The sequence below is a fragment of the Rhinopithecus bieti genome, unplaced genomic scaffold (genome assembly GCF_001698545.2).
Source record: "Rhinopithecus bieti isolate Rb0 unplaced genomic scaffold, ASM169854v2 scaffold_33302, whole genome shotgun sequence".
In the NCBI taxonomy this organism is placed as follows: Eukaryota; Metazoa; Chordata; class Mammalia; order Primates; family Cercopithecidae; genus Rhinopithecus; species Rhinopithecus bieti.
This window is the reverse complement of record NW_016814366.1, coordinates 689,772-712,387: the sequence shown is the minus strand read 5'-3', so window position 1 is coordinate 712,387 and position 22,616 is coordinate 689,772. Positions and strand designations below refer to the sequence as shown.

The 22,616-nt window shown below is 37.5% G+C and overlaps 1 protein-coding gene across 1 annotated transcript in view; it reads right to left on the bottom strand.

Annotated features, from left to right (window-relative positions):
- Positions 1 to 21,710, bottom strand: part of DCUN1D5 (defective in cullin neddylation 1 domain containing 5) — a 32,093-nt gene extending 10,383 nt beyond the window's left edge. Inside the window, 5 exon segments of the mRNA XM_017850115.1 lie at positions 12,617 to 12,708; positions 13,123 to 13,160; positions 13,163 to 13,192; positions 18,772 to 18,863; positions 21,298 to 21,710. Of these exon segments, the coding sequence (XP_017705604.1) occupies positions 12,617 to 12,708; positions 13,123 to 13,160; positions 13,163 to 13,192; positions 18,772 to 18,863; positions 21,298 to 21,383 (338 nt within the window). The 5' untranslated portion in view covers positions 21,384 to 21,710.
- Positions 21,711 to 22,616: the final 906 nt, after the last annotated feature.

The following is a 22,616-nucleotide window of genomic DNA, read 5'->3' as shown; positions in this document are numbered from 1 at the left end:
AAAAAAAAAAAAAAAAAAAAAAGAGGGGAGTGTCCTCAACTTGGTAGAGCATAAATAAGTAACTTACAGGTAACATAACAGTGAAAGCCAACGTTTTCTCTCTAAGATGGGGAACAAGGAAAAGATGCATATTCTTACCACTCTTATCGACATAGTGGTAGAAGTTCTAGCTCATGCAATAAGTCCAAAAAAAAAGAGATAGGAGAGGATGTCGAGAAACAGGAATGCTTTTACACTGTCAGTGGGACTGTAAACTAGTTCAACCATTGTGGAAGACAGTGTGGCGATCCCTCAAGGATCTAGAACTAGAAATACCATTTGATCCAGCAATCCCATTACTGGGCATATACCCAAAGGATTATAAATCATGCTGCTAAAAAGACACATGCACACGTAAGTTTACTGCGGCACTATTCACAATAGCAAAGACTTGGAACAAACCAAGTCTTTGTATACACACAAAATATACAAATGTCCATCAATGATAGACTGCATTAAGAAAAGTGGCACATATATACCATGGAACACCATGCAGTCATAAAAAAGGATGAGTTCATGTCCTTTGAAGGGACATGGATGAAGCTAGAAGCCATTATTCTGAGCATACTATCACAAGGACAGAAAACCAAACACTGCATTTTCTCATTCATAGGTGGGAATTGAACAATGAGAACACTTGGACACAGTGGGGAACATCACACACCAGGGCATGTCGTGGGGTGGGGGGAGCGGGGAGGGATAGCATTAGGAGATATACCTAATGTAAATGACAAGTTAACGAGTGCAGCACACCAACATGGCACATGTATACATATGTAACAAACCTGCACGTTGTGCACATGTACCCTAGAACTTAAAGTATAATAATTTAAAAAAAAAGAAAAGATATATAGATCAGAAAAGAGAAACTGTCCCTATTTCCAGATGACATAACTATGTAGAAAATCCAAGGTCTATACATAAAACATCTTAGAATTAATAGGTGAGTTCAGCAAGGTCACAGGATGCAAGATAACATACAAAAATCAATTGTATTTCTATATATTAGTAATGAACATGTGGACACTAAAATGTAAAATACCATTTACAACAGGTTGAAGTAAAAATAAAATACTTAGGTGTAATTCTAACAAAAGATGTACAGGACTCATATTCTGAAAACTATACAAAACTGATTAAAATAATCAAAACTTAAAAAAATGAAGAGACATTATCTATCTTCCAGTATTCAAAGCAAGACTGACAAAAAAAAAGAGAGAAGACAAAAATTACCAATATCAGGAATATTAGAGTATTCAAAGACTCAAAATAGTAAAAACGTCAATTCTCCCCAAATTTATATGCTGTTTAACCAAAATCTCAGCAAGATATTTTTATAAAGAGAAGATTATTCTAAAATTTATATGGAAAAGCAAATACACTAGAATACCTAAAACAATTTTGAAAAAGGATGCCATCAGTCTGTCTGATTTCAAGACTTACTATTTAGTCACAGTAATCCAGACTGTGTGGTACTGGCAGAAGGTTAAGACACATCAGTGGAAAAGAAAACCCAGAAATAAATGTACACAAATATGTACAACATTTACATACCTTTTACAGAAATTAATTCAAAATGCACCGACTTAAATGTAAAATTTAATAATGCAAGCCTTCTAGAAAAATATATGAGAAAATTCTCAGGATATAAGGCTAGGCAAATAACTCTTAGACTTGACATCAAAAGTACAATCAAAAGTACATCAAAACTGAGCCGGGCGCTCATGTCTGTAATCCCAACATTTCTGGAGACTCAGGCGGGCAGATCACTTAAGGTCAGGAGTTCCAGACCAGTCTGGCCAACATGGTGAAACGCTGTCACTACTAAAAAATAGAAAAATTAGCCAGGTATGATAGCACATGTGTGGATACTAGGGAGGCTGATGTGGGAAGATCGCTTGAACCCAGGAGGTGAAGGCTGAAGTGAGCCAAGATCAAAGCACTGCATTCCAACCTGTGCAACACAGTGAGACTCTCAAAAAAAAGTACACTCCATAAAAGGAAAAATTAATAAACTGGACATCATCAAAAACGTTTGCTCTGCAAAAGAGCTTGTTACAGGAATGAAAGAAGTTATAGAATGTGAGAAAATGTTTGCAAAACACACATTCAACAAAAGACTAGTATCAGCGAACTCTGAAAATTCAACGGTAAAAAAATTTATCTTCCATGTCTGCTAGCATCTCTTTCACAATCCCCTTCTACCTCTCTGCACTAATTTCCTTAGATATTACAGATCACTCATCCTTACATATCAACTACATCTATCTTTTATCTCATCTGCTGAGTTTTTGTTTGTTTTGAGACGGAGTCTCGCTCTGTCCCCAGGCTGGAGTGCAGGGGTGCGATTGTGCGATCTCAGCTCACCACAACCTCCACCTCCCCGGTTCAACCGATTCTCCTGCCTTAGCCTCCCGAGTAGCTAGGACTACGGGTGTGCACTACCACCAATTTTTCTATTTTTAGTAGAGACAGGGTTTCACCATGTTGGCCAGGATGATCTCAATCTCTTGACCTCGTGATTGACCCGTCTTGGCCTCCCAAAGTGCTGGGATTACAGGTGTGAGCCACTGTGCCCAGCCACTAAGTATTTAATCTACTGTTTTTCACTTTCAGAAATTTAATTATTTGGAGTCTGATATCTAAGACCATTCTCTTTTCTACAACTATAGAGTTATGTGGAAATTGTGATAATTCATACATTAATCTTAAAGGGTCTGATTCTCAAGTTCATTTTTTAAGATTGATTTCTCAATGTTTAGTGATTTCTGATTATAAACTAGTGATCATGGAACTTTTTTCTGCAAAAATTGAGGTTTGTGGAAAATTTCTCTACAGAAGAAATTTTACAAATTTCTTTACATTCCATTACAAACAGGGGAGTCTTATTCTTAAATACATTTTTGGCATGGGTCATACAGTGAATTCCAGCCCAAATCTGCAAGACAGAAGATAGAGGACTAGGAATTCTCTCTGGTAGAAGACCTTTACCTCTAATTTTATGTAAAACCAAGCCCAGGTCATCAAATCTCCAGTTATTGCATAAGTTTGTCATCAATGTTTTTGATCTGATTCCCATCCTATTAAGGTCTTGCTTGAAATGTATACCCTGTTCTCAACATGGATGACACATCAACAGCCAGACCCTACGCGACTAGGAATAGGTAGGTTTCTTCAAGGTAAATGTCAGCTCCATAGATCTCTATGTAATCACCATCACTCACCATTTCTGGCTTCTGATTATTTTCCTTATAGGCAAGTCCAAGTATACTTTTAAAAAGTTTTTTTGTTTTGAGACGGAGTCTCACTCTGTCACCCAGGCTGGAGTGCAGTGGCATGCTCTCGGCTCACTGCAACCTACACCTCCCAGGTTCAAGTGATTCTTCTGCCTCAGCCTCCCGAGTAGCTGGGGACAATAGGCGCATGCCACCATGCCAGGCTAATTTTTGTATTTTTAGTAGAGACAGGGTTTCACCATGTCAGCAAGGCTGGTTTCAAACTCCTGACCTCATGATCTGCCCGCCTCAGCCTTCCAACATGCTGGGATTACAGGTGTGAGCCACCACGCCCAGCCAAGATGTTTTTATATGTTATCCAGCATTTAAGTGTTTTACATGAGAAATGGTTTCTCCACACATTCAGGAGCCATATTGCGAGAAATGGAAATCAAAATTTGGATAAGTTAACCGGAATTCCTTATATATGAATGAATGCAGAATATGCTTGATGAGGAAACAAGAAAAAAATCATTCTTACTTACTAGAAATTCCATTACCTACTATTTCACCAAGTGGTTTCTGTTAGTGCAAAAATTATTCATTATGTGAAAAATAATGCTTTAATGAAAGCTGACTTCTACCATGGGGATATGCAAAACAAATTTCTCAGATTACAGGCCACTATAATGTTTGAAAATATGGAGATGAAGTCTTCAAGACCTCCAAACCATCACTTGAAAATGTTCAGAGGATCCTACATTTTAAGTATCTAGTTACATGTACTCCCTTTCCCACCAAGACTTAAGTAGGGCCTCATCTTCTATATCTTCAAGGTTTTTCTAAAGTAATGTTTTACATATTTTTAAAAAAGTAGTATGAGTCACATCTTTCATACAAAATCTCACGCAGAATCTTAACAGACTTTAGACTTAAGTCTTAAGAGGGCAAAGAAGATAAAAGATGTCTCCTGACAAGTTCTTTCTTTCCTTACCACCAGATTTTAAAAATCACTGTCATAGCATAACACAGGGCCTGACATATAGCACTCCAAAAATATTTGTTAGATAAAAGTGTGACTACCAAAAATAAACCACAGGGTAGGTGATTTATTTATTTAATTATATCATGTTTCAAAATTCCTATCTGGGAGAAACTTAGTGGTAAATGGTAGATCAAACAAAATCACAAAGCACATAGTGACTGAGAAGTCACTAAGGAGATAAGAATCCAACAAATTATAGTATTTTTCAAATATTTTATATTTCACAGGTACACAAAGTTACAATCTCATGTAATTTCAATAAGCTTAAAAATAAAGAGAAGGGAGAAACAAATTTTCAAGTCAAACAGATTGGTTAAAATTCTAGCTTCTCCATTTCTGGCCATGTAGCTTTCAGCAAGTTACTAAACCTTTTCAGCCTGTTTCCTTGTTTTAAAATGACGACAACAATAATTTAATAGGACAACTATATGGCAAGTTACTTAACCTTTTTCAGCCTCAGTTATCTGATTTTTAAAATGGTAACAATAATAATTTCATAGGACAACTATAAAGATTAAATGAGAATCCATGTGTTAAATGCTTAGCACAGTCCTTGATATACTTCTTTTGAGGCAAATAGATTAAAAATCACCTACACTACACACCTTAGCAGAAACTATGTCATATCATTCCTAATGGTCTATTGTAAATCTTGAGCAGAGAAAGAATCCGACAGACTTTTTTAAAGAGTAAAAAATGAATAGGCCGGGCGCTGTGGCTCACGTCTGTAATCCCAGCACTTTGGGAGGCCGAGGCGGGTGGATCACAAGGTCAGCAGATCAAGACCATCCTGGCTAACATGGTGAAACCCCGTCTCTACTAAAAATACAAAAAAAATTAGCTGGGCGTGGTGCCGGATGCCCGCAGTCCCAGCTACTAGGGAGGCTGAAGCAGGAAAATGGTGTGAACCCGGGAGGCGGAGCTTGCAGTGAGCCGAGATCGTGCCACTGCACTCCAGCCTGGGTGACTGAGCAAGACTCCACCTCAAAAAAAAAAAAAAAAAGAGTAAGAGTAGAAACCTCCATATTTATTCTCAGTATCATAAAGACTGTGAACACATCTGGCAAAACCAACATACCGAAGCAGTTACTAACAGCTAAACAATTTTTATACTGAATCTAGCTCCAAAATACTAACATCAATACCTCAGAAATTGCGAAGTTTAGAAAAAAGTATATTTCCTCTGAAATAAAAAGAAATGCATACTTAACTAGCGTACTATCGAAAGCAAGAGATAGTTTTCCGAATAACCACCAAATAAAACCACACAGAGTTTAGGGAACACTGGCACAATATGATACACCATTCTCCAAGGCCACTGTGGTTAGAAAGAGAAGAAATGGGTTTTAATTTCAACATTAGGACTCGGAAATTAATTTCCTGGTATTGCAAAGCATCTGATTACAAAGGGAGGCTTTTGAACTTGTGTTTCATTAAAGACCTTTAAAGTGAGAAGAAAGTCTCATGTATGTATTAGATGTAAGTGAGGCTCTCTTCCTAATCCGTAAGTCCCTAATCCATAAGTCACAGTGACTGCTGTGACACACTGATGTGTAACATGAAGAACTGTGTCACAAAGTTCTGGATTTAGAACTTCCTCTAAATAAGCTCTCTCAACCAGAACAATACCATCTACTTCTACAGGTATTTGAAAATGTGCAGAGGGGCATTTTGAAATTGTCACAATGACCTGTAAGAGAGAACAGAGGGGAAGGGTGCTAATGGCAATTAGTAGTTGGGCCCCAAATGCTAAATGAATGACAGTCACACCACACACGATGGCGTTTCATTTACTCCCCTCTTCCACCTCCACCAAAAAAAAATTGTATAAATGTACCCTATTCCCCTCTCTCTCAGATGGTCAAGCCACGCCATTCCCTTTAAAGTCCGGGGCTCAATACAGAGAATAGATTTACAAACTGCAGCCTACTGGCAGGCAGCTTAATTACTACCACTGTTTTCAGATGCTCTTGTCTTGTCTTTTTTTCATTATCATAATCAAGTACAGTCCTGTTCAAAGGTCTGTGTTCAGTTTTCTCCACTGGCATAGTATTTCACCCCTGCTCCAACATCAGACTTTTGGCTAGCAGATATGAGAAAAGACCTCCACTCTAGTACACTATGCCAGAACGAAAACTCGCCAAGTATCCTTGGAACCTCGTATCTATAGATGAAGGAAGAGAAATTCCATAACCTCCTGAGAGCATATCAAATTTTTGTGTCTAGCAGTACACGTGCCTCTTAATGGGAACGAGGTCCATAGTACTCATAAGACTCTCAAAAGAGACTATGACTTTAAAATATTAAAAACAATTGCTCATTGAAAATGGTCCCCCAAATCTTTTATAATTCCTGTGCTTTAAAATCTCTGAAGGTTTCCCAATATCTGTAATATAGATTTAAACTCTTTCAACATATTAGCTAAAGTACTCCACAGTGAAGCCATCGCTCAAAATATTAGAATTCAAAACCTATCCTGGCAATTTTTTATGTACTTTACAATTCTAAGAAATCAAACTACCTCCTTCAAACATATGCTTTCCTTCCTCAAAGTTCTGCTCACAATTTCCCTCTTCTGAAACATTTTCCTGTATCCTCAACGAACAAAATCCTAATCATTCTTCATGTTCTAGTTCATAGGTCACACCTACAAAGATTTACCTACCTACTCAGCTGAAATTAACCTTACTCATCTGTGCTTTCATAGTATCTTGTATTTCCACTCTAGCAATTGTCACATTCTCCTTGGTTTATGGTTACAGCGAAGTGCCCAATCTCTGGGCTGAGCATAAGTACCAGTCTGTGGCCTGTTAGGAACCAGGCTGCATAGCAGGAGGCGAGCGGCAGGCGGGCGAGCAAGCATATCCACCTCCTGTCAGAACAGCAGCAGCATTAGATTCTCATAGGAGTGTGAACCCTAATGTGAACTGTGCACACAAGGAATCTAGGTTGCATGCGCCTTATGAGAATTTAATGCCTGATAATCTGAGGTGGAACAGTTTCATCCTGAAGCCATCCTCCCTTCGCCCCCGTCCCATCCGTGGAAAAACTGTCTTCCACGAAACTGGTCCCTGGTGCCAAAAACGTTGGCTGGGTTATAGTATTGTAATGTTTTCCCTGACCTGGTAGAATATAACTAAAGGACAAAAGCTGCATCTTATGTCTCGCTGTGATCACCAGTAAGTGATACTGTGCCTTAAATAATATAGGTTTCTAATATAAATATCTACAAAACTAAATTAAAATTAATACTGGGTACAGTGGCATATGCCTGCAATTGCAACACTTTGGGAGGCCAAGGCTGGAGGATCACTTGAGCCCAGGAGTTTGAGACCAGTCTGGGCAACATAGCGAGACCTTGTCTCTTAAAAAAAAAAAAAAAAAAAAATTAGCCAGGTGTAGTGGAATGTGCCTGTGGTCCCAATTACTTGGGAGACTGAAGTGGGAGGATTACTTGAGCCCAGGAGATTAGGCTGCAGTGAGCCGTGATTGTGCCACTGCTCTCCAGTCTGGGTAACAGAGCCAGACCCTGTCTCAAAAAAAAAAAAAAAAACACCTTAGATTTGCAAGGAAATTTGGCCATTATTAAAGATGAAAACTACATGGAAGAATGGATGTGAAAAGCATATGGCAATTTCATCCCTTGAAACTTACAAAATGGCTAGTCTAGGCCAGTTAAATCCAAGTTCATATACCCACAAATTCTTTCACCCAAAAGGAAAGCCAATTCAGTTATAGAAAGCCTATATGAATAGAAAACGAACGAATGTTAACAAAGTAGTCTGCAAACTATAAAGCATTACACAATATAGATAACTAATCATGACTGTTATAGTCTACTATCCTCTAACACAGTGTACGTTTTAAACTACCAGACTATTTTTTAACAGACCAACATAGTTATAAAGAGTTTTATGGGTTAAAATTAATTAATTGAAACAATTCATGACTATCTTAAGATGATTTAAGAGATCATTAGGGGACAGGCGCGGTGGCTCAAGCCTGTAATCCCAGCACTTTGGGAGGCCGACACGGGCAGATCACGAGGTCAGGAGATCAAGACCATCCTGGCTAACACAGTGAAACCCCGTCTCTACTAAAAAAATACAAAAAAACTAGCCGGGTGAGGTGGCGGGCGCCTGTAGTCCCAGCTACTCGGGAGGCTGAGGCAGGAGAATGGCGTGAACCCGGGAGGCGGAGCTTGCAGTGAGCTGAGATCTGGCCACTGCACTCCAGCCTGGGCGACACAGCAAGACTCCGTCTCAAAAAAAAAAAAAAAAAACAAAAACAAAAAAAAACCCAGAGATCATTAGATGCCCAGGTGAAATTATAAAAGTATTAAAAATATCAAAGGGAACTGATACTAAAGTTTTATATTTTAAGATTATGTTTATTATATAGAACATCAAGTATACTAAGCAATGAATAATTTCTAAAGACATAGAGATTTTTTTATTTTCCTTTGTTTAAATTTCAAACTGTTTTATTCATAGCAAGCTTTTTATAAGAAAATTCAAAGAGTAATAAGACTTGGCCAGTTGAGGAAGAACACTTTGTATTTCACATGGTAACGCAGATCATGAGGGAAAAAACCAACGATTTTCCAGGTCAAGAATGCTCACTTCAAGCATTCCTCAGTAGCTTCAAGGCTCTACAGTATATTATTCCAGGCAAATGGGCAAGGAATAATAAATGAGTGAAAGAGAAACTTCTGGGACAAGTTTAAGTGCTGAATAATTCTTTTATTTTGTACACCCTGTGACCTTCCTACAGGAAAGGTGTGCTAATAAAAACCATGCTTGGCTGGGCACGGTGGCTCACACCTATAATCCCAGGATTTTGGGAGGCCGAGGCAGGTAGATCACGAGGTCAGGAGATTGAGACCATCTTGGCTAACACAGTGAAACCCTGTCTCTACTTAGAATACAAAAACTGAGCCACACGAGATGGCACATGCCTGTAGTCCCAGCTACTCAGGAAGATGAGGCAGGAGAATCGCTTGAACCCAGGAAGCGGAGGCTGCAGTGAGCCGAGATCACGCCACTGTACTCCAGCCTGGTGACAGAGCGAGACTCCATCTCAAAAAAAAACTTGCTCATGGGCTACTCAGTTTCTGTTCTTGTACCCAAAACCATATGATGTTAATTATTCAGGAGTATATATTAGAAATGCTTTGTGCTTACACATTTTTGTTATAAAAAGACTTTTTATGTTGCATCAACTTATGCAAAAACATAAGTAACAAAATTTTAGGTTTAAAAATATACAGCCACCTGTTAGCTGAGATACTTCAAAGAGCAGTATCCAAAGAGGAGGAGGAGGATGAATAGTCCAAAATGCACTTATAATGACAAAAAAAGTCTTATAATAAGCCATATTACAACACACATTTTAATAAAACACACTGAGTTGTACAAAGCCTATATTCTTTTCATATTACTTTGTATATTTTATTTAATCTTTCTCTAAAAAGCTAATTAAATGGTGAGAAATAATCCAAAGAATTTCAGAATCAATGTATTTAACTGGGCATATTATGACACCTAAATGTATGGAAGAATTCAGTCTTGGTAGCAAATGCTATAATTTAAAAATAATCGTCCTCTATTTTATAAGGAATGCTGATTTATATAGAAAGTAACAATATAATAGGAATACAGGATTACAGATAGGTAATCAGAAAATTTGAATTCTAGGTTCTAACTAAGCACTACTACTAAGGAACTGAGACTAATATTTTCTTAACCTCGCTGGGTCTCAGACTATTAAAAAAATGGAAGTGGGAGGGTTGATTTTANAAAAAAACCCAGAGATCATTAGATGCCCAGGTGAAATTATAAAAGTATTAAAAATATCAAAGGGAACTGATACTAAAGTTTTATATTTTAAGATTATGTTTATTATATAGAACATCAAGTATACTAAGCAATGAATAATTTCTAAAGACATAGAGATTTTTTTATTTTCCTTTGTTTAAATTTCAAACTGTTTTATTCATAGCAAGCTTTTTATAAGAAAATTCAAAGAGTAATAAGACTTGGCCAGTTGAGGAAGAACACTTTGTATTTCACATGGTAACGCAGATCATGAGGGAAAAAACCAACGATTTTCCAGGTCAAGAATGCTCACTTCAAGCATTCCTCAGTAGCTTCAAGGCTCTACAGTATATTATTCCAGGCAAATGGGCAAGGAATAATAAATGAGTGAAAGAGAAACTTCTGGGACAAGTTTAAGTGCTGAATAATTCTTTTATTTTGTACACCCTGTGACCTTCCTACAGGAAAGGTGTGCTAATAAAACCATGCTTGGCTGGGCACGGTGGCTCACACCTATAATCCCAGGATTTTGGGAGGCCGAGGCAGGTAGATCACGAGGTCAGGAGATTGAGACCATCTTGGCTAACACAGTGAAACCCTGTCTCTACTTAGAATACAAAACTGAGCCACACGAGATGGCACATGCCTGTAGTCCCAGCTACTCAGGAAGATGAGGCAGGAGAATCGCTTGAACCCAGGAAGCGGAGGCTGCAGTGAGCCGAGATCACGCCACTGTACTCCAGCCTGGTGACAGAGCGAGACTCCATCTCAAAAAAAAACTTGCTCATGGGCTACTCAGTTTCTGTTCTTGTACCCAAAACCATATGATGTTAATTATTCAGGAGTATATATTAGAAATGCTTTGTGCTTACACATTTTGTTATAAAAGACTTTTATGTTGCATCAACTTATGCAAAACATAAGTAACAAAATTTTAGGTTTAAAATATACAGCCACCTGTTAGCTGAGATACTTCAAAGAGCAGTATCCAAAGAGGAGGAGGAGGATGAATAGTCCAAAATGCACTTATAATGACAAAAAAAGTCTTATAATAAGCCATATTACAACACACATTTTAATAAAACACACTGAGTTGTACAAAGCCTATATTCTTTTCATATTACTTTGTATATTTTATTTAATCTTTCTCTAAAAGCTAATTAAATGGTGAGAAATAATCCAAAGAATTTCAGAATCAATGTATTTAACTGGGCATATTATGACACCTAAATGTATGGAAGAATTCAGTCTTGGTAGCAAATGCTATAATTTAAAATAATCGTCCTCTATTTTATAAGGAATGCTGATTTATATAGAAAGTAACAATATAATAGGAATACAGGATTACAGATAGGTAATCAGAAAATTTGAATTCTAGGTTCTAACTAAGCACTACTACTAAGGAACTGAGACTAATATTTTCTTAACCTCGCTGGGTCTCAGACTATTAAAAAAATGGAAGTGGGAGGGTTGATTTTATATTCCATTCAAGAAATTATGATTCGGTTCACATAAGCAAAGGCTTTTACCCAATAATAAATATATAAAGTATCTACGTGTCAACATGTTAATGTCAGTTAAAAAAGAGAATTATAAACCATTAGGCACTGAAAATTCAAATTTAAAAATTTTAGTGCCTCATAAACAAATACTTTAAAAAAAAAATTAAGGCCAGGAAAAAATAATTACATGTGTTAATGAAAGCATAATCACAATAGGAAACCACACAGCTAATTAAGCCCCAGTTTTGCCTCAAAATGTTATAAATTAATGCTTCCTCTATTTTAGAATGTTGATAACTAATACTCTGCAGAAACACTACAAACATGATACTACACAATTAACACAAAATTACTGATTCTGAAATTAAGCACACTTCATTCAGAAAAGCCAAAACCAAATTATTTTTACAAGGTGCAATTCTGCAACTTATGAAAATGTTGAAAGGCAGGATCCTAAACTGAAAGTGTAGGACTATAAAATGGGTAAAGAGTGCATGGGAGCGGTTACGACATTTCTACTTTTGTCCTTTATGAAATTCACTTGGCAATAAAGAAGGCATAAAACTGTTATGTAACTCTACCTTCAAATTTTTAAAGTCAAATATAAAAACGAAGAAGGGAGAGGAGGCCCTAGAGCTTAGAGCTGCCCAATAAACATACTTAGATAGTAGAATTCTGTATTCAGAGAGGGAAAACCTTACACTTAAACAACCTGTAAATAAGTAGGTCTTTGATCATGAACTTTTAAGTGACTCACGAAGAGAATCAAGCAATTTTTATAGGACTGTACTAAGGTTCTTTCTTAGAGAATATAAAACATGGGGTACCTATTCATTTGTCAAGACCACAATTTAATTTTTTCAATCCCCAAACTAATTGTTATAGATCAAACAGATTTGATTTAAGGTGAGACCTTACTCCTGAAAATTATGAAGCACAAAATATCAATTAAGATCTTCAAATAGGCCATCAAATTTGTTTTTTAAAAAAATTTCTTACTGTAATGAAGTCATTCCCTTTAACCATTCTTCCTTGGTAAAAAATCCCATGCTTTCAGCCTCCAATTTCCACGCTAAAACTAACATAATAATCTGGAAAGAACAGAACATAAAGGATAGGGGAAAAGTCAGCATAGAGATAATCATGTCTATATTTATCATGGAGAGCATTTTTACACAACTACTTCCATCCTTCAACTATTAAAGAGTATAACCTCTGGAATTATTAACTATATATAAAGAAATTGAGATGTGCCAATTTCTTAAAAGTAAAAAGTTCTAACAGTTTCTGAAGGTAGAATCTCTTATTCTATTACATATAACATTTGTATCAAGAAAGAACACATTTGCCCAACTTAAACTGATTAAAATGTCCTAAATGCAAATTTACAATATTAAACATGAAGAAATAAAATCTTCATACAAAATTAAAGTGTCTCAATTTTATAAATTTATGAATATGCTATATCCCACTTATATTCCATTCTACTTAGAAATAAAACATACATTTTCAGGTTCAACACCAATGTCTTCACAAAATTTTCCATTCCTTCTGGCCCTACAACTTCATCAGGACCTTCAAAGACAAAATAATTTACATTATTTTGTTATAATATCAACATAAAACATAAACCATCATGCTAAAAGTACCCATGAACACACAATATTTTGCAAATAATTAAATCTGAATTTTGGCATACCTTTGATAAGTATAAATATTTGCTACAGGATTTAAAATTTAAAATTTGTGAAGTATTCTTTGAACACATTACAATATGAAATTAAGAAAATTTAAAAAGCAGCAAAGAAATACTCCGTTAGTATCAATCACGAGTTAGTACAAAAACTCAAACCGATCCATTTAAAAAAAAAAATTTACTGAGCGCTTACTCTGAATAAAGTTTTGACAATGTATGAATATGAAAAAACATAAGGCAGGTGGAGCTTTTTAATCTACTGGAATATCAGAACCAACACAAAGTTCAATACAGTAATCAGAAGGGTTTAATGTTTACTTATAAAATAGGCCGTTTATTACCCTTTTGAAATAGACTCCAATATAATTTAATTATTGAAAAAGACAAACGTATTTTGGAAATAATGAATTATGGAAACTACTACACTCCATTTCCAGAAAGAGCTATTTTCCTTATCATCTTGGTTCTAAAATAGACAGCAAGCATTAATTATCACCTTAATGTAGAAACAAAAGTTTAATCTTTCAATTAGCTAATGTCTATCATTTGTCCAAAAATTAATTACTGGTATTTAACTTGTTCCTTATTTTACACCCTTAGCAACACTAATAAATCAATACATCTATTATCATTTTTTCAAAATGTTATCAGATTCCCAAAATATAGTAATTACATCATCACTAGTCTCTTTTATGACTGGATAAGACTAAAACAAATTTTGTAATAATATGAGAAATGTGTTTACTGCTATGGGATTTTGAAAATATAATCTTGAGATATTATTCTTAATAGTCAAGAGAAGCCTCTATTTTCCTTTTTAAAGGATGAAAATCCTCCAGCTTTATAAACCATGGACTAGACCAAGGCTGCTCAGGTAGATTTGATAGCACCATCTTTAGGTTACTAGCACAACATAAAGTCAATACATTCTTGCTGCCTGAGATCCAAGCTGCTAAGATGGCATTAATACATGGTCTGAAGCCAAAACCCTTTTTAATTTTTTTGTGTAACATGGTAAATGTTATTAGGTTTAAGTAAGTACTAACAATGCACTCGTGTTAAAAGGTGAAGGGGTGATTATAGGGTGCTTTTCCTCCTTTATATATTTGGAGAATTGTTTAAATGAGAATGTGTTAATTTTATAATTTAAAAGGCATACATATACAATAAAGGTGTTAAAAATGTATAACTGAGTATGTATTCTTATATATGATTGAAAGAAAACAAAATCAGATTTAAAATTTAAGAGGCCCAGGTGTGGTGAGCACTTTGGGAGGCCGAGGTGGGAGTATCACTTGAGCTCAGGAGTTCCAGACAAACCTGGACAACATAGGGAGACCCCATCTCCAGGGGAAAAAAAAAAATAGCCATGTGTGGTGGTGCCAGTCTGTGGTCCCAGCTACCCAGGAGACTGAGGTGGGAGGATTGCTTGAGCCCAGGAGTTTGAGGCTGCAGTGAGCCATGATCACGCCATTGTACTCTAGCCTGAGAGAGAGCAAGGCCCTGTCTCAAAAAAAATAAAGTATTAAAAATTAAGGGAAAAGACAAATGGTTTTTTTAAAAGCCATGATGTGAATATATTGTAAATTTTTCTAAAGCATCAAGAAAACATACTTGCTCTCAAACTTGCCATTACAGATTCGAAGAGAAAGCTGAAGAGGATGTCAAGAAATATCAGTGTAAGCCAGGAGCGGTGGCTCACGCCTGTAATCTCATCACTTTGGGAGGCTGAGGCAGATGGATTATGAGGTCAGGATTTCAAGACCAGCCTGGCCAAGACAGTGAAACCCCATCTCTACTAAAACTACAAAAATTAGCCAGACGTGGTGGCAGGCGTCTGTAATCCAAGCTACTCAGGAGGCTGAGGCAGGAGAATCGCTTAACCCAGGTGGCAGAGGTTGCAGTGAGCCAAGATTGTGCCACTGCACTCTAGCATAGTGACAGAGCGAGATTGCGCCACTGCACTCTAGCATAGTGACAGAGCGAGACTCCGTCTCAAAAAAAAAAGAAATATCAGTATAGCCCCCTAGAAACTGGAGGATTACTTGGTGATTACTAATTAAAATTTGGTTAGAATCAAGTCAAATGAGATGACATAGAGATATAATAACTTATAACTTAGATAAGGTCTGTAAATGTTAAATGACTTTGCCAACGTGATGTAAATAGTAACAGATCTAAGTCGAAAGCAAGGTCTGTAACTAAGGTGCTTTCCCCAGACTGCAAAATGTTAATCCTTCCACTAACACTGCTTCCAATCTTTCTAATAAAACTACTCTCTGGGTAAAACCTCTGGAGCTAAATTTAATTAACTCTTTTGGACAATTAGGTTTCCACTCAATTGAAGAAGCGACAGAAATGATTTTGTTCATACTAGGAGTTCACGCTACTCCACCAGCTAGGTACTATATTAGGACTATGCAATTCCAAACTTATTTTTTGACTCTATGAGATCTTAAAACTGCCCTTTCACTTTCCATGTTTTTAATTACCATAAGTCAGTATATTACTGAATCATTAATTTAAATATCACTCAAGAATGAGGTCTTGTGAAAGAACAAAACCAATGGCCTTATCACACATGATACAATACCATAGTAAAAAGTTTAGTGATATTTTCAAAACTAAAAGAAAAACACCATCAATTTCCTGATTTCTTCATAACCATAAAGAAATGTTCCCAGCTATATCTGCAAGGCCTAATACCACGCCAGCCATAACAGATGCTTAGGGGAAAAAAAAAAAATGTTCAGTGACACAGTACCTTCAACATGAGCTACATAAGAGTAGTTAATTTTGGAACACTGTAAAAAACACAACCAGTAAATCTGATGGTGTAATGCTATTACTGTTTTAATAATAATAAGAACTAACATTTGAGTTCTGACTACCAGGTATTGTGCTAAGGGCTTTACATGTATTATTCTCAGTAGGCAAAATTATTGCCTTCATTTTAATAAGAACATACCCATGTCAAGACAGAACAGTTACTGTTTATTTGGCCAAAAAAACATAGTTCCTCCCTAAACAGGTCTCTGCACAAAGTGGTCTCCAAAGAGAGGCCTTCCCTAATCACTCTGAAAGTCCATCTAACCCTTCTTTATTCTCTATTCCTGAACCTCACCATATTTATTATCCTTATAACTCCCCACAATCTGTACTTATCTTGCCTACATACCTGTTTACTGACTGTCTTCCTCACTAGAAGGCAAGTCCCCCAAAGGCAGGGATCTTGTCTGATTTGCTCAGCACCTATATATCCAGCACTCAGCACAGTGCCTGATTCAAAACAAGTGCTCAATATTTATTGAATGGATGACAGAAGTTAACCAAGAGTACCAATATTTTCTTTGCAAAAGTGAAAATTAGCTTAAATAAAAAATAAACACAAAATGATGTCTATTATAACAAAATGTTTATAACTATATATAATTATAAACATTATAAAATTTAAATACAAAATACATAAAAGCTTAGTAGTTAAAAGCATGGACTTTAGAATCAGAAGGACCGGGGTTTGAATCCTGGCTCTTGTCACTATATGATCTTGGGCAAATTAATCTAAGTCTCAGTTTTCTCATCTATAAAATGAGGGTATGGCCAAGCACAGCAGCTCATGCCTGTAATCCCACCACTTTGGGAAGCTGAGGTAGGTAGATCACTTGCGCCCAGGAGTTCGAGACCAGTCTGGGCCACATGGTGAAACCCCATTTCTACAAAAAATTTAAAAAATTAGCCGGGCGTGGTGGCACATGCCTATAATCCCACGTACTAGGAAGGCTGAGGTGGGAGGATGGCCTGAGCCCAGGAGCGCAAGGCTGCAGTCATGATGGCAGCACTGCACTCCAGCATGGGCGACAGAGTGAGACCCTGTCTCAAAAAATAAAGTCGTAGTGGGGAGGTGGTGATAATACTACCTATTTAACAGAACAGTCACAAGAAAAAAATAATATACCTAGGACAATTCCTGAATAATGCAATTATTATGTTGGCTATTAAAAATGCTAATAAACAAATGTTTAATTAGGATCTTATGTTACCCATAAAGTTCCTATTTGAGGAAAATATTTTCTATTTCTGTTGTATCTAGTAACCTTTATAAATGAAATAAGATGAATGACCTTTTGATTCTACATCATGCATACCAGTAAAACTGGCATTTGGGATAATGGGTCAACATTTTAAATGGAGGTCAGTAAGAAATGAATTCCCTTCATTTAAATTGGGTTAGTGGTTGTCTTGGGATGCCAGTAATAGCATTTATTTCTGGTCTGGAAAGAATCTGTTCTGTCACTAAACAATTTTAAAATTGTACTTTGGGATCACTCAGCTGATCCCAACAGTGAAGTTACTGCCCCCCTTTCAAAACAGTCTCACATTCCATACAATTAGCCTAAACTTATACCTCAAGTTCAAAGTATACCACTTTAGACCTTAATGTGGATGAGCACTAAATATAAGGCAATAGCTACATATACACTTTTATTTTAAACAAACATTTTGAGAATGATGGTGATTAAAAGGAGAAAAAAAAGTGAAACAGGTAAAAAAAAAAAAAAAGGGAAACAGGGAAAAGAAAAAGAAAAGCTTTAAAATCAGTAACTCCAAAGAAACCAAAACTATTCTAAGGGGAAAAAAATTTCATACATGCTTATGAGATAGTATAAGTGTTCTTGTGCATATATTTGCTTAACTCTTCAGCCTCGTCTCTGGCTGGCTTTGACTTTTGCCTCTAAAACACAACCCCACTGGGCCTAGGGCTCTTCATCCACCAGTTACAGGATTTAACTGAGGTTAAGTTAGCTCCTCTAGAAAACTCCCATGACACTTTAAAAGCTGGGTTATATATTCCTCCTATGAACTCTAACAGTGTATCTTCTGAATATAGTATTTATCACACTGTATTAATATCAGTCTATTTATTTTCTTACTATTGCATCTCTAATAGAAGTGGATGGCTAAACGATAATTATTAAAAGGTAAATGTGTTGTACAATTATAACTGAGGGGTATAAATCTTTTACTATGTCTCCCCAAAAGTTTCAGAAAATGTTAGTTCAGAAAAATTTCAAAAAAAGAATATTGAATAGAAATGTTCTATTATGTACTTTGTGTTTTCCACAATACCAAGTACAAAAATGTTTTATTATGTACCTTTTATTTTCCAGAATACTACTTTAGCCAATGGATGTAAATAAGTGAATCTTTGTTTACACGTTTTATTAATAGTAAAAGAGTTTCTTCCCTCTCAGTAAATATATACTGAATATATATTTAAAGAAATATCAGCCTACATTGGCAACAAATTTTTAGCCTACCCACAATCGTCAGTCCTGACCCCCATCCCAGTTCTCAACACTAACATATAGCAGGCCTATAACAGATAATTTGTTAAATGAATGAGCCAAATAAACTTTTGAAGCATATGACTGGTATCTTCTTACATTAATTTCATTACCTGCATATTCATAAAACCAAGCCAGGCACTTCTTGCTTGAAAAATGTTCCTCTCCACTTATTAGTCTAGCAGGGGGTTGGGATCTGCAATAGCTTAGAAAACACACAGATGCCTAAGATTTTTATCACATCTCAACTCTTAGAGAAAAACTAAGTTCAAAATTAACTACTTCAATTCACATTAAACAAAGGTTTTTTTTTTCCTTCGGTTGGCATTACTGGAAAAAAACTGAAATTGTTAAGTAATTGCAACTTGAAACAGTAGTCTATACATAAGAATTATCGGCTTACAAAACCCGAACACCTCTTCACTCAGTATCAAAATCCAAATTTATCAATAAGTTATTTCCCCACATTTTAAAAGACTACAAAGAAGTTCAACCTAGTAGTTGGAAAAGTATATTTATTGTGATTCTATTGATTTGTATAGAAATTCTATTTGTGTGTAATAGATAAATATTGAAAACAAACACGAAGTATATTTTGATACTTAATGAATCAATATTTCAAAATACAATGTTATATTAAGAGTTGTTTTATTACCTAAGCTTAGATTTTAAAGATAAATGATGACTTAGGACCTAAGGGTATATTAAATTTCACAGATTTAAAAAAACACAATAAAAAAACCCTAAAAGTTAATAATAGTCCAAATAATTGGGACAGGGTATTTAATCCTAGCTTCTGTTCATTCTGTTTCATTGTTTTCATAAAATCATTTTCTTTTTCATAAAATAACTAAAATTTGATAAGTTCAAAATGGCCTCTAGAATTTAATGACCTTCAGTGAAACTTTTTTGAAGGAACTCAAATTATCCTACAATGTTATAGAAATGCTAGAACCTCTGTAATTGAGTAATGTAAAGTCAGAGTATCATATTTAAAAATTTAAATTGATAGAGCAAAGTATCACCTGAGTTCTAATAATACTGCCTGCTCAGCAATCTTAATACTTAACTTAAATAATTTTAATACATTATATACTTAAGATGGCCATGAGATAGAGTAATACAAAAATGAATTAATAATTTGCCTATATCTTATAAAAATATGAGCTACTAAAGTAACCCATGTCAAATTCTAATGTTGGCTAACAAGAGGTATAAGAAAAGTGTATCATCTTTCACATTAATAGCCCAAGAAATACTCCTTAGACTCCTTTACCAAAACACAGTAATGAGGGAAAAAAGTCGACTAATTACAAAAAAGAAGATGACTAGATAAGTCATCTACCTCACAGTTTAAGCAGATCTCTCTTTAAGGAGAGCTCTACCATTATTTCCTTCTTATAATCCTGGCTACTGTCTTCTTTTAATAGTAGCACCTGAAGTTGTCATATCAAGTGCCAACCATTGATGAAAAGGCAGGTAATATGGGTATTTTTTTAAAAAGCATTTCTCAGTCGGGCGAGGCGGCTCACGCCTGTAATCCCAGCACTTTGGGAGGCCGAGGCGGGCGGATCGCGAGGTCAGGAGTTCAAGACCAGCCTGGCCAACATAGTGAAACCCCCGTCTCTACTAAAAATACAAAAAAATTAGCAGGGCGTGGTGGTGGACACCTGTAATCCCAGCTACTTAGGAGGCTGAGGCAGGAGTATCGCTTGAACCCGGGAAGCGGAGGTTGCAGTGAGCGGAGATCGCGCCACTGCACTCCAGCCTGGGCGACAGTGGAAGATTCCGTCACAAAGAAAAAAAAAAAACCACTTCTCACACCAAAATTGCAGTTATTTTTTTGTAGCATATAATTTTGCTGTGATGCCTCCAGGATATGCTACGAAGTGATCAAAGAACTACTACTATATAGTTCTGCCTTGTCTTCTTTCTTACCAATAGGACAGAGTACAAGAGCTCACAAATTATTTAATGCTGAGAGCTAACAGCGTCCTGAATGCTAGAAGACAAAAAGCATGCAGGGCCTTTCCAACTCTGCACACAGGCACTTGGCATAGGTGAGGCACTATACTTCCAGAAAATGGGGCTCCTGCAATTTAAAAGGCCTCCTGCTGGGACCTTCCGGGTTAGGCCACTCCAAATACTAAATATGGAGGCCAATTACAGCATACAAGTTTTCCTTTCTACCATTCCCAAGACAGTTGTCAAGATTCCTTATGTGCTGCTTTCTTCACACTCTACAAAGAAATTCTAGAAGTGACCCTTCCGCGGATCTGCACTCACTTCTAAGCCTAGAAAAAGGCAGAGGAGCGATACGGGAGTAGGGGATTGAGGGTCGGTTGAGGGGTGGGGGTCGGGGGGAGCGCAATTTACATATGCATCTGTTCCCCACCCTGCAGGGCACGTAGACTCTTAACGTGGGCGGCTCTTCTAGTCTCTCCATAAACGCCAGCGTGCATACACTCGAACACGAGGTCGGGTCGGGCGCGGAGACTCGCGGTGTTCGGCACCTACCGCCTAGCTCGATCAAAGGGGCCTCACCTGTCTCCAGCCCCAGCCCGGGCCCGACTCCTTTTCCTCCAGTTGTCCAGCAAAGGAGGGAGGAGGGAAGCTGGAAGGGTGGGGGGAGATGGTACCTGGAGATTTTACACTTTTTGAGGCCTCCGTCTTCCGCTACTGCGGCTGCCACCCCAGGGGATTTTCTCTTCTTCTTCACCGGCATCTTCCGCCCTCCCCGGCAGGATGGGCAGGGGAGCCGGGGAAGGGGGTCCCTGTCCGCTGGAAGCCCCTCAGCGCTGGCACCCAGTTCCCAGAGACAGCAGCAAGCGGAGGAGCAGAGTCGCCAGCCCGCACCGGCGCGGCCCAGCCCGGCCGACGCCCGCTCCCAGGTATCCTCGTCGTCTTTCTCTGACCGGGACAGGGCTGGCTCCTCGCCGGTGGACACTGCGGTTCGTTCTCACCGGGAGGAGATAACGCGGACGGCGCGGCAGCTCCACCAGTCACAGAAAGCAGAAGGCTCAGCCTAACCCGGAGGCGAATCGCTGAGGCCCGGAAGTGACGCGATCGCGGAGCCGGTCCCGGGAAGGGGCGTGATTCCGGTTGCCTCTGGCACTCGTAGGTAGGCCAGGCAAGTGGGGAAGCTGTCTGATTCTAGCAAGTACGGCTGCCCGCGGAATTCTGTATTCTGTCCAGAGTATCCTGACCTTTCTCATGGAGCTTCTACCGCGCTCTGATGCTGGCAGTCGCCGCCAAAAAATGAAACTACTAATACTTTGCAGTTGACGTTAAAAATAACCTGGTAAAGTAGCCCAAGTTCCACTTCTGAGCTCTTCCACACGATAACCTCACCTTAAGTGTTCCCACCCCTTAAATGCATTGTCACCCTCTGTCTTGCGTGTTTTCTTTATGGGCCTGTGATCAGCCTCCCACTCCCCCTTCTCCCTTTTCCCTACCTTTGCTTATCACTTTGTCCTGTATTGAAACTTAGCTCTACCATTATTTCCACCGAGCTCAGCTCTCCGATAACAGACAGTAGATGACTGCTACTTAGTAGGGAGAAATTTGGGGACAGTTCTAAGGAGCCTCCCCCTAGACCTTACTAACCAAAACACACTGTAATCTATTCACCTGCACTTAGGTGGAAATACTGTTTTTAAATAATGGTTATTGTGTGTAAAGACATAGTAGAAATTCGTTAGTAATTCTGTTGGTAAAATAAATTTATCTCTGCAAACCAACTGTGATGGGAGAAGACTAAAAGTCTGAGTAACAGTTGAAGTGGTTCCTGTGAAACTACCTTCACAATGGCACCCTAATCTGGCCAATCCGAATATCATATTTCCTTAGTGTTTTTAATTAGTTCAGGATGGACGCATGCTCAGGCTAGGCCAATGAGTGCCAATGACACAAAATGAAACCACCAGGAAGCAATTTTATTTCCTATGGATTTGAACCA